Below are 12,406 nucleotides of genomic sequence, written 5' to 3' on the forward strand. Positions count from 1 at the left end.
CCGCCATTGGCCAGATCCGGCTAAACCTCGCGCCCATTGGTCGTCACGCCTCCTCCTTCGTGGTCAAGTTACATTGAGAAAGCAAAACCCCGCCCGAGACCTGCAAGCTGTGAGCGGTGAAATCGGAAATGGGTGGAGGCCGGGTCCTCAAAGCCCCTTGGGATTTGTAGTCCGCAACAGCGGAGGTCCCACCGCTCTGTAACATTTGCTACGCTTTTTCGTATGGTGGTTCGTGGGGTTCTCACAGCAGCCCTGGAGGGATGGGCACCCGCCGTAACACTCCCATCCTCCTCCCCAGGGTTCCAACCTTTGAAAGTGAAAGTGAAGTCACTCAGTCGTGTCCGACTCTTTGCGACCCCACGTTCCTCCGTCCATGGGATTTTCCAGGCAAGAATACTGGGTTGCCATTTCCAACCTTTACGTTTCAGCATATCTAAACTTCCCCCACACTAGTCGTTTGACTATCTTTCAAATGACGGAATAGACTATCTCTGAAACACTTCCCGTGGCTCCCCAGTAGCCCAAAGATCCAGTCCCGCCTCCTTGCCCGGAAATTTTGGGCCTCTTCGGCCTCCTTCGTCCACCTTTTATCCTGACTCGTCCAATCTCTCCTTTTGGACCACCTTCTCGAAGAAGCCTTGTCTTACTGCCTTCTTCCCAAGGCAAAGTCCAGTACCTCCTATTGGGCTCCTACAATCCTCACGCTCATCCTCCTAGCCCTGCCTCCACTGTGCACTGGGTCCAAATTGCCTGGGTGTGAATTAAACCCCACAAAACCCCACCCCCAGCCTGACAGCCTGGAGACAAGGACTTTTTGAGGAAGTTCTCAATAAGTTACAGAATATCATTACTCCAACAACACGGAGAAGGAAATGACAACCCACTCCAGTATTCTTGCCTGGAAAATCCCATGGACAGAGGAGCCTGGCAAGCTATAGTCCATGGGGTTGCAAAGAGTCAGACACGACTTAGCGACTAAACCACCACCGACACCACAGCAAAGGAGAAATGAGCATCATTTTAAGGATGAATCTACTTTATTTTTGGCCGTGCCACGCAGCATATAGGATTGAACCTGCCCCCGTGCAGTTGGGAAAGTGGAGAATCTTAACCACTCGAACTGCCAGGGAAGTCCCTTTTTACAGGAACCAAAATAACCTCAGAGGGCTGAGGTCTTGCTCCAGGTCACACCGCCCATCCCAAGGGGCAGGTGGAGGGTTCAAACCCCTCCCACCTCTCACAAGCCTTCCTAGAATTTGTGAGAATTATGACATTTTATAAGACAAGTGAAAATTTGAACATTTATTAGACTTTTAACAACATAAAGGAATTGTTGACTTTTTTTTTTAAGCTGTGGAAAGTTTTGTTAATATGTATTAACGGAACCTTATTTTAGAGAGGTGCATTCTGAAATATTTAGATCTGCCTCACAGGAGAGGGCAGGACGAGTTGTGAATACAGCTGTGTACTGGGTTACAAAAGCGTTCACTGTACCATCTGTGGACTCTTGCTCCAAAGTCTTCCTAATTCAAGAGCGTAAAAAGGCACTCTGGCAACGTCTGACTTCCCATTCCCTCTTCCAGAAACCTAGAGGAGGATTCATGTCCGTCCCAGTAGTCCCTGCTCCCCAGTTCAGTTCATTCGCTCCCCAGCTCTCCACAAAAACAGCGTCAGGCTAAGCGAGGGAAATGCTTTAATGGGGGAGATCCAGCCGCCACGTCGTGCTCCTCAATGGCTCAACGATTTTCGACCCTTGTGCATGCGGCGAAGAATGACCTGAACGCCGTTTGGCGTGCTCAAGCGCCGGATCCAACCATGCTTATTCTTGCGCTTGATGTTGCTTGGCTGATACTCGTTCCCGCGCGTCCTGCCCCTGGTCTGCTGCATGGCAGGGAGTCTCCAGGTGTCGGGGAGCCCCAGCCAGGCCCGGGGACCCTGGAGCCACCTGAGGGAGCAGAGAGACGGAGAGAAAGGTCAGAGGGGGCGCTGTGTGACTTCTGCGTGGAGCTCAACCTTTCCAAGCTTCGGCTTCCAGACCAATGCCGGGAGGGAGCCTGGAAGGAAAAGGTACTCGAGGAGTTCGGAAGGCACTGGAAGGTCATGCGATTGGTAAATATCTGCAAGCAGCCCTCGACTCCGCTTTTACTCCCAGATTTAAGAAGCTGTCCCCATGAAGACTCACCTGCCACCCAGCAGCCCCGCTGACCTACTGACTGGGCCCAACAGGCAACCCACGGATTTGACCGAGAAAGCCATGTTCAGCCGCAGCACGCCGTCAGTTTCCAGCTATTCCGCAACCTATAGGCTCCGCAGTTGCGGAACGAGGGATTCTGGGAAATGTAGTTTCTTCTACAGCGGAGCCCACATTTCCTTGGGCATTGTAGTTCTACGTAGACGCACCGCACCTCTGGCGTGAGCGTCCGTGCCCGCCCGAGAGTGTAGTTCTTCTTCTCGACCAGCAGGCGGCAGGCGAACGGAGCCTTCTCCGCATGCGCATGCCTACAAAGCATTATTTCCCTACGTCTGCTGGGAATTGTAGTTCCTTCTCTTGTAGCCCTGCAGAGGGTGCCCGGGGGCGACGGTGGCGCAGCTGGTGGCAGCCTCAGGAAACGGCTGGTTCAGTCTCCCACCCCCAGCGGGAGCAAGGCAGATGGCGCACAGCTGGCTGGCAGCTTTCCTTTAGCCTCAGCCAAGTCTCCACCCCTTGGCGGGGAGCCCAGGAGGTCTGAGTTGGAGTTGGCTGGATGTCCTTGGGGTGGTCATTCAGTCTCTCAATCTGCAGAACTCCAGGATTGCAGACTTGCCCTTGGTGGTGCCCCCGTTCAGTCTCTATTTTTCTAATACTCGTACCTGAGCTCTTTCCCTTTTTACGTACCCTCTATGGCGCCCCATTGCCCCAGGGAAAATATTTGGCAGGCATTTGAAGCCTACCTTCGACATAAACACACACCTTCCCTCCTTTGCTTGGTGCTCTCCAGTTCATCTTTTAAAAATCCTCTTCAGATACTCTCCTTTCCCCGACTCTAGTCCCTCCCTCTGGTCCAACGCTCCGCCCCGCTCCGCAGCATCACCCACTTTGGGGAGGGGGCGGGGAATTTTTTTTCTGCATGGATAAAACTGTAGTCTCCCAGGAGCACCCTGAGTGGACAAGAGTGGGTGGCTGAACCTAATTCAGCTCTGGCAGCAAATTCCAGGGGATAGGAGTGGGCAAAGGATGGTTAACCCCTTGTCATCTGAAGCCCATCCTACCTGCATCATCATTTAGCAAACCACTACAATACGACAGTAGTACAATAATAATGTCAATAATGTATGGAGCACTTTCCTCGCTAAGTGTTTTACTGCCTAGCAAACTCATGCGGGAGAGGGAATTAATTTAATAAAGAAATAAATGGAGTCTCAGGGAAGGGACTTGCCCAAGGTCATATATCAGCAAACGGCAGAAGCTGGCTTTGAACTGTGGGCTCTCTGGCTCCAGCTGGGACCAGAGTCACCAGTTAAATTGACCAGCAGTTAAAATGGCCTATCTGTGAAACTAATTCCTAATAGCTCCAAGATACCTCTTTAATGGTTTAAAGAATAACTATTTGCAGGACTTGGAGTCACACAGTCGTAGTTCCAAGTTCCATCTCTGCTCCCCCTGCTTACTTTGTGACCTTGTGCCTTTTATGAGCCTGTTTCCTTGCCTTTTGCAATTTCCTTTGCAAATTGCAAAGATCTGCGAGATTGTAGAAAGGAAAGGTGAGCTCAGAGAAAGGGGCATTGGGGCGACGTTTAGAGGAGACAGGCCAGTACGGAGGCTGAGGCTAGCCGAGGAAATCCTCTTCGCAGCGAGGAGGGCTCCGGTTGCTACCTCCCAGGGGCCCAGAAATCCTCAGGTTCCGACCCCTTCTCGGCCTTGGACCAGGCCCAATCTCTCCTTCCACCTCAGTAAACCCCTGAGGGGGGCGGGGCCGTTGCCCCAAGAGCCCGCCCTAATCCCGGAGTTTCCGAGTTTGATTGGCAGTCTAACTAGGACGGGTCACTACGCAGCTGCGATTGGCCGAGACGCCAGTCAGTCGGCTCACGGTCCCGCCCGAGGAGACGCTTAAAGGGCCGGCTTGCTCGGAGGTAGCGGGATGTCCCCGCGCTGACCGCCCCGGGCCCTTCCCCGCCCGCTTAGAGGTGCCCGGCCAGACCCCGCGCCACCATGTAAACGGCGCCTGCAGGCGGACGCTGGCTTCTCTGCCCGGGACCCCTCTGCCCTGCCCCGGGTCCCAGGGCCCTCGATGAGGTGAGCAGAGAGAGGGCCGTGGGAAAGGGACATTGAGGCCCCTGGATCTTTCACTTTGGAGGGGGTGTCCACAAAGCCCGCCCTCGGGCTCTTAGAAAGCCGCGGTGCCCCAATGGCCTCGATCCCGCCACAGGGCTCACGGGCACCCAGGAGCTGAGGGCCTGGCTCTGTGGAGGAGGGCTGGCATGGCGCATTTGCGCCCCCCTCCGCAATCCCGGGTTGGAACCCGGCCGGAGGCGGGGGGCGCGGCCTGCTCCCCCTCCACCAGCAAGTATGGGCTACCGCAGGCTGGATTTTCGGCGTTCATTATACCCGCGGAGCCCAGGATGGGGACGGGGAGGGGTTGGTCCCATCCCCAGGGCCTAAACAATGGGGGTGCGCTGCACGGGTATCCCCCTCGAGTTATGTAACTGCCTGCAGTTGCCATGGCCACGGCGGGGGGTGGGGGCTGGGGATGGCCCAGGGAGCGGGGATGGAGGCCTGGAGGCCCCCAGCCAGGGCTCCATCCTCATCTCCACCACTGGAGGCTGTGTATCACGTTCCCTAGAACCCAGGGTTCTGACCAGTGTGTACAGAGCTGCTTCTTCCCAGAGTGTCTGGGCCTCAGCTTGTTGGTCTCTAAAACAGACCCATTGCATCCATGATCTTGGGGAGCTGGGTAAGGCCTTCTGGAGCTCAGTCCTGAAACTCCTCTCCCAGGGCCTCAACTTTCAGAAACCACATTTAGAGGCCTGGGATGGGGGCTCATTGTTGGGATCTGCATATTTTTAAGACATCTGTGGAGCCCTCAGTTTATGCTGGTTTAGTGAAAGTGAGTTAACAAAAGAGTGCATGAGTGAATGAATGGACAAATGAATGAATGGATTTAGGAAGGCATAAGTTATAAACCTGAGCTGGAGGGTCCTCAGGGATGGGTCACATTTGCCACAATGTCCCCTCCTCCAGGAAGCCCCGCAACCCCCAATTCTACCACCTTCCCCATGGATGCCTCTTGGTGTCAGCCATAGCCACAGCCTTCTCTTTGAGATAGACTAGGCTGACTAACCACCACACAGGCTCTGACCAGACAAAACATCTCAGTCCATGCCTGGTTCTGACCACCCCTAAACTGGGGCCTAGACAGGGCCTCCCAGTGCAGCTCACCCACCCCAGGTATAGAGAGTGGATAGTGTGGGCAAGAAGGGCTTCCTATGCAGACAGCCTCTGACCTGGCTGTCACACCCACTCACAGGACACACCATGCTGACCGGCGTGACCGATGGGATCTTTTGCTGCCTGCTGGGCGCACCACCCAATGCAGTGGGGCCACTGGAGAGCGTGGAGTCCAGCGATGGCTACACATTTGTGGAGGTCAAACCTGGCCGCGTGCTGCGGGTAAAGCATGCGGGACCCGCTCCGGCCCCGACTCCACCTCCACCACTGTCAGACGCCGTCCAGGGGGACCAGTCCGGCTTGGTCCGTTGCCAGCGCAGAATCACCGTGTACCGCAATGGGCGGTTACTGGTGGAGAACCTGGGCCGGGCACCACGAGCTGACCTCCTGCACGGGCAGAATGGCTCCGGGGAGCCACCAGCCGCTCTTGAGGTCGAGCTGGCGGACCCAGCGGGCAGTGATGGTCGCTCGGTCCCAGGCGGTGCTGGGAGCGGCAGTGGTGGGCGGCGGCGGCGAGCCCGCCGCCCCAAGCGGACCATCCACATTGACTGTGAGAAGCGCATCACCAGCTGCAAGGGCGCCCAGGCTGACGTGGTGCTCTTTTTCATTCACGGGGTCGGCGGCTCCCTGGCCATCTGGAAGGAGCAGCTGGACTTCTTCGTGCGCCTTGGTTACGAGGTGGTGGCGCCCGACCTGGCCGGCCATGGGGCCAGTTCAGCGCCCCAAGTGGCCGCCGCCTACACCTTCTATGCACTGGCGGAGGACATGCGTGCCATCTTCAAGCGCTATGCCAAGAAGCGCAACGTGCTCATTGGGCATTCCTATGGGTGAGCAAATGCTGCGGGGGGGATGAGGGTGAGGGGCGGGGACTGGCAGGAACCACACCCACTCACAAAATATTGATTTCCCTTCTTGAAAAATCCCACTAACATCTACAACAACACATGGACTCCTGCCACCAACACTGTTGTTTCACATTGTTTTAAAGCAGTGTCTCAATCCCTGAACTATTGACATTTGGGGTCAGGTAATTCTTTCCTGTGAGTGGCTTTCTTGGGCACTGTAGGATGTTTAGGAGCATCCCTGACCTCTGCCCATTAGACGCCACTAGCACGATGGTTTAGTGATGATTGTGACAATCAAAAATGCCTGTAGATAGTGCCAAGGTCCTCTGGTGGGCAGAATCACCCCTAGCTGAAAACTACTGTCTTCTATTAAATTCAAGAATTGGTTGCTCTGGAGAGCCCAAGGGCTCTAAGCAAAGACTACCTGGTATTTCATAATTTTTGTTTAAAAGGGTACAGTTTACTTTAATTTACTCTCCCTTAAGGGCTTCCCAGGTGGCACCAGTGGTAAAGAACCTGGCTGCCAATGCAGGAGATGTAAGAGACTCAGGTTCAATCCCTGGCTTGGGAAGATCCCTTGGATGAGGGCATGGCAACCCATTCCGGTATTCTTGCCTAGAGAATCCTCCCAGACAGAGGAGCCTGGGGGGCTACAGTCTATAGGGGTGCAAAGAATCAGACATGGCTGAAGTGACTTAATATGCATGTACTCTCTCTTAAAGGGGTGATAGATAATACCACCTTGGCATTTAGATGAGAGCCCACACCATGGAAGGCTCTGGGTCTTGGTGCCTGATCCCTGCCAAGTGGTACCATTCTGTCCTTTACCCAGGATGAAGGGCAGGGTCTAATCAGGCAGCCAGGTTGAGAGCCGTTGTTTTCGCAGTTGTGCGCATGCAATTAGACAAGAAAAAGAAATGTTACATAAAAGAAAGGAAGGCCAGACTAGGAAGTAGCATAGCTCCTATTTGTTTATATAAAAACATACCCCAAAGTGGATGCTTACAATAATGATTCCTCCATTAAATGAGCACCCATGTGTGGAAACCCCTGTGACTCCATAACAATCCTATGAGGTCAGCATGGCTTCTGTGTCACAAATGTGGAGATGATATCTCAGAGGGGTTAAGGACTTTGCCCAAGGACACACAGTGAGTCACAGACACAGTCAAGTCCATTTGACTCCTGCTTGTGTCCTGTTCCTCTTTTTAGCAGGCGTTGGCAAACTTTTCCTCAAAGGGCCAAAGAGTAAATACTTTAGGTTTGCAGGCCTTATGGTTGATCTCTGTTGAAACTTCACAAGCCTACCACTATAGAAGGAAAGCAGGCATAATTGTAAACAAATTTATAATTGTTTCAGTGTGGCTTTATTCCAATAAATCTTTATTTATAAGCTATTTTACACACTTACAGAATTTTAAAGTGAAGTTTAACAACAGAAACAAACAGCTAGCCCTCAGGCCATCATTTGCCTAAACCCTGCTTTCGGGGTAATGAGGAGAGGTACCTGCACCCTTCTACCTTGCATAAAGCAGGCAGATGTGACAAACCCAGAGGCCAGTAAGAGAAGATCCTTAAAGGGAAGGTGAAGTGAAAATGAAAGTCGTTAAGTCATGTCCAACTCTTAGTGACCCCATGGACTATATAGTCCATGAAATTCTCCAGGCTAGAATACTGGAGTGGGTAGCCTTTCCCTTCTCCAGGGGATCTTCCCAACTCAGGGATCGAACCCAGGTCTCCCTCATTGCAGGCAGATTCTTCACCAGCTGAGCCAGCAGGGAAGCCCAAGAGTACAGGAGTGGGTAGCCTATCCCTTCTCCAGCAGATCTTTCTGACCCAGCAATTAAACTGGGGTCTCCTGCATTGCAGGCAGATTTAAAGGGAAGGGATACACTGGAAACAGTGACGTTCTCTGAGAAGCCAAAGGTTTTGTTTAATCAAATGGCTTTCCCAACACTTGATAATAAGTAATTCTTACCTCTTTGGGGGTTATGATGACTTTGAAGATCTGATAAAATTTCTATGTTTGGGTCCTTTCTCCAAAAGAAAAAAAAAAAAGTCCACCTTCAACACACACACACATACACAAACACAGTCTCACAGTTTCAGGGTGTTTGGATTGCCTCTCCCATCCCTCACCCGCTTTTGGTGCTCATGGACCCCATGGGAAGAATCTTGGCCTTCAAGGACCTGCCTCTGGGTGAGGGGAGGGCATTCATCCTCTCACTGCTTGCATCCTGCTGACCACTGCCTTTCGACCCTCCCCACCATCCGCCCTCGGGGCAGAGTCTCCTTCTGCACGTTCCTGGCACACGAGTACCCAGACCTGGTGCACAAGGTGATCATGATCAACGGCGGCGGGCCCACGGCCCTGGAGCCCAGCTTCTGCTCCATCTTCAACATGCCCACGTGCGTCCTGCACTGTTTGTCTCCCTGTCTGGCGTGGAGTTTCCTCAAGTGAGTGGCCCGGCCCTGCCCCAGCATCTCCCCAAGTTGGGTGGGAGGGAAGGCTGTATGACTGGGGCTGGCATGGGGAGCACCGCCGCTGGCTGAGATGGCCTGAGGGCTCCAGTGGTGCTCCCCACCCTACCCCCCACCCCCAGGGCCGGCTTTGCCCGCCAAGGGGCCAAAGAAAAGCAGCTGCTGAAGGAGGGCAACGCATTCAATGTGTCTTCCTTTGTGCTTCGGGCCATGATGAGCGGCCAGTACTGGCCTGAGGGCGACGAGGTCTACCACGCTGAGCTCACTGTGCCGGTTTTGCTCGTCCACGGCATGCACGACAAGTTTGTACCAGTGGAGGAAGACCAGCGCATGGCTGAGGTATGGCACTTCAGTCACCACACCCCTCAAATCCCCCCTGCACAGCCCCAGGGGACTCTGTGCTCCAGCCCCAGGGACATCAGAGCTTAGATTGAGGGTCAAAGGTGGAATCCAGAAAGTGGGACTGCCTGGGACTGGGGGGTCGGATTATGTGCTGTCCCCCCTGCCCGCTAAAAGGCACTTTTCACCAGACTTCCCTGGCGGTCCAGTGGTTAGCCCGTCACACTTCCACTGCAGGGGGCATGGGATCGATCCTTCATTGGGGAACTAGAATCCCACATACCATGTGGTGTGGGCACCCCCCCCCCCCAAAAAAAGGCACTCTTCACAGTTGGGATTTGTGATGGGCAACATAATCCTGCAAGAGGGCTAATAGGGGTCTTTAGATCAGATTCCCCAGTCTTGGGATCCTTAGTGCTTAGAAGAGCTCTGCACCATCGGTTCTTAACCAGGGATGATTCCGCCCCCCAGGGGACACTTGAAACTGTCTGCAGACATGTCATGACTGTGGGTGAGGGAGGTGCTTCTGGAACCTGGTGGTGGAGGCCAGGGGCGCTGTTCACCTACAGTGAGCAAGACTGGCCCACAGCAGAAAATGACCCGATGCCAAGTGTCCATCCTGTGAGGACTAAGAAACCCGGCCTTAGCGTGAGAGGCTCTGTCCATCTGTCACTCTCAGTGAGTTCTCACTGAGGTGACTCTGCTCCCTAGAGATATCTGGCCATGTCTGATTTTATTTTAATTTTATTATTATTTTAAATTTTAGTTCTGACCGTGCCGTGCAACTTGTGGGATATTAGTTCCCCAACCAGGGATTGAACCTGAGCCCTCAGTAGTGAGAATGCAGAGTCCTGACCACTAGACCACCAGGGAATTCCCTGGAGAGATTTTTATCACACTCTGGTAGGGGAGTGGGATGCTACAACTGGTATCCAGTGCATTGAAGCCAGGGATGCTGTTCAACATCCTATAGCCCCCATCACAGAGAATGATCCCACCCCAAATGCCATGAGTGCCCAAGTTGAAAAGTCCTGCCCTGGACATATTGTAGGCACTTAAGAAAGGCAGAATGAAAAAAAAAAAAAAGGCAGAATGAATGAATACCGAATTAGGCCCAGCAGGGTGACAGGCCAAGCTTCATAGGCGGTGCTAGTGGTAAAGAATTTGCCTGTCATGAGACTTAAGAGACACCAGTTGGATCTCTGGGTCAGGAAGATCCCTTGGAGGAGGGTTCGGCAACCTGTTCCAGTATTCTTGCCTGGAGAATTGCATGAACAGACGAGCCTGGTGGGCTATAGCCCATAGAGTAGCAAAGAGTCAGATAAAACTGAAGCAACTTAACACGCGTGGAGGGTGACAGGCCATCCTCTAGCTCCCCCTTGAACGGAAATGAAGGAATATAGAATTGCAAGAAGGACTTCCTGATGCTGCAGGCCATGCATAGATAGGGGTTGAGTGGCCCTGAGCTGCCGGGTCCTGGCTCTGGCCGCTCTGAGCCCACCTCCTCTGCAGATCCTGCTCCTGGCCTTCCTGAAGCTCATCGATGAAGGCAGTCACATGGTGATGCTAGAGTGTCCGGAGACCGTCAACACGCTGCTCCACGAATTCCTGCTCTGGGAGCCCGAGCCTTCGCCCAAGGCCCTGCCCGAGCCCCTGCCTGCGCCCCCAGAGGAAAAGAAGTAGCCACTGAGCTGGCCGGGTATCGCTTAGTGAGCCGAGGAGCGGGAGGAAGAGTCCCGAACCGGCTAGGGGTCTGCATTGCGGACCAGGTGGGCGGGCCACTCGCTCCGGTGGGCGGGGTCAGGTCAGGGAGACGCCCCCTGGCCGGCTGGGCCGGAAGACGCGGCATTCGTGGGAGCCAAGTGGACACACCGCTCTCTGCTAGTCCTGTGGGGCCCATCACTGTTTCAGGGCCGTAGCAGCGACCCCCGCGGAGGGTGACCTTGTACAGAAGCCCCCTCCCCCACAATGCCAGGGCCGAGGCAGGCCGCCACCCCGCTGTCTTCCATGTCCGCGTGCTTGATTCTAGGACCCACGAATCCCGCGGGGACTCTCGGGACCCCCGCCACCATGCCCGAGACCCCTGACCCCCCCCATTCCTTGGCGCTGGGAGCTATTGTTGCCCAAGTGGGGAGGGCTTGGGAGGGGGCTGGAGCCACCGAACCTGCACATCTCTTATTGTAATTCAATAAAAAGAAGTGACAATCTGAGCCTTGTGTTGGGTGACCACAGCATAGGGCCACCCTGAGCCTCAGTCTCCCCAAGTGTAGACTGAATTGACTCAGGTACCTCCCCTTCAGGGCTGACCCACAAAGACTTGAGGGTGAAGGTGGTCCAGGCTTGCTTTCCGAGCTCACCTCCCTTCTCAAAACAAGGCCTGCTTGGGCAGCATTCCTGGAGCAGAAGACAGTAAGGGGTGAGCTCCTGGTCCCTGGAGAGGAGGAGGAGAAGAACCAACTGAGGTTGATGCTAAAGTTGAGATGAGGCTCAGTGGCCACTGCATCTGATTAGTGTAGCCATAATGGAGTGTGAGCTGTATGCAAAGCCCTGTACTGAGTGCCAGATACCCATGGGTTCATTGAATCCTCTTCACCCCACACCACACAGCAAGTCAGTACCTCTTTACTGTCCCATTTCATCTTATAACTCGGTTTGGGGTTGCTTTTGTCACAAAGACGATTTTTATTTTGAATCTATTTTCTGAATCCAGATTTCGTTGGGTTTCCCTGCTCCATGGCCATCTATATTTTATTTTTTTTTAATATTGATTTATTTATTTGGCTGCACTGGGTCTTAGTTGAGGCGTATGGGATTTAGTTCCTTGACCAGGGATGGAACCCAGGTCCCCTGCATTGGGAGGGTGGAGTCTTAGCCACTGGACCACCACTGAAGTCCCCATATTTTATTCTAATAATGTATGTATATCTAGGCTTACCTGTCATTTGTGTGGGTGGTGGGAGGAGAGATTTGTCACCTCAGTTGCTACACCTTTGATTGTTTTCCCATTGGTTTGCAAGCCCACCTTTAGTTTAAACTGGGGTCTTTACAGGGGCACTGTTGGCATTCGGTAAATTCTGGAGACATGTTTGATGACCACAACTTGGGGGGAGATGTTCCTGGCATCTTATGTGTTAATCCCAGAAATGCTACCTGACACCCTACAGAACACAGGACAGCCCCCAGTGCAAAGAGCAACTTGACCTCAAAATCAGTAGGGCTGAGGTCAGGATACACTGTGTTAGACAAATTCCATCTCTTCTGGAACTCTTTTGGGGGGGAGGGTGGGGAGGGATGTCTTGGGATTCTTTATGTGTAT

General features: G+C 53.6%; 2 protein-coding genes across 2 annotated transcripts; one reads left to right on the forward strand and one right to left on the reverse strand.

Annotated features, from left to right (window-relative positions):
* Positions 1–1,287: 1,287 nt before the first annotated feature.
* MRPL34 (mitochondrial ribosomal protein L34) lies at positions 1,288–2,349 on the reverse strand. The gene is made up of 2 exons (XM_065931837.1): positions 2,183–2,349; positions 1,288–1,945 (listed from the first exon to the last, which is right to left on the reverse strand). The coding sequence occupies exons 1-2, from the start codon at positions 2,254–2,256 to the stop codon at positions 1,729–1,731; spliced, it is 291 nt and encodes a 96-aa protein (XP_065787909.1). The 5' UTR covers positions 2,257–2,349; the 3' UTR covers positions 1,288–1,728.
* A 1,724-nt stretch (positions 2,350–4,073) lies between these two features.
* Positions 4,074–11,300, forward strand: ABHD8 (abhydrolase domain containing 8). Its single transcript, XM_065917468.1, has 5 exons — positions 4,074–4,273; positions 5,505–6,252; positions 8,557–8,727; positions 8,874–9,090; positions 10,603–11,300. The coding sequence occupies exons 2-5, from the start codon at positions 5,513–5,515 to the stop codon at positions 10,771–10,773; spliced, it is 1,299 nt and encodes a 432-aa protein (XP_065773540.1). The 5' UTR covers positions 4,074–4,273; positions 5,505–5,512; the 3' UTR covers positions 10,774–11,300.
* Positions 11,301–12,406: the final 1,106 nt, after the last annotated feature.

Source organism: Muntiacus reevesi, chromosome 1, assembly GCF_963930625.1.
Source record: "Muntiacus reevesi chromosome 1, mMunRee1.1, whole genome shotgun sequence".
Lineage (NCBI taxonomy): Eukaryota > Metazoa > Chordata > Mammalia > Artiodactyla > Cervidae > Muntiacus > Muntiacus reevesi.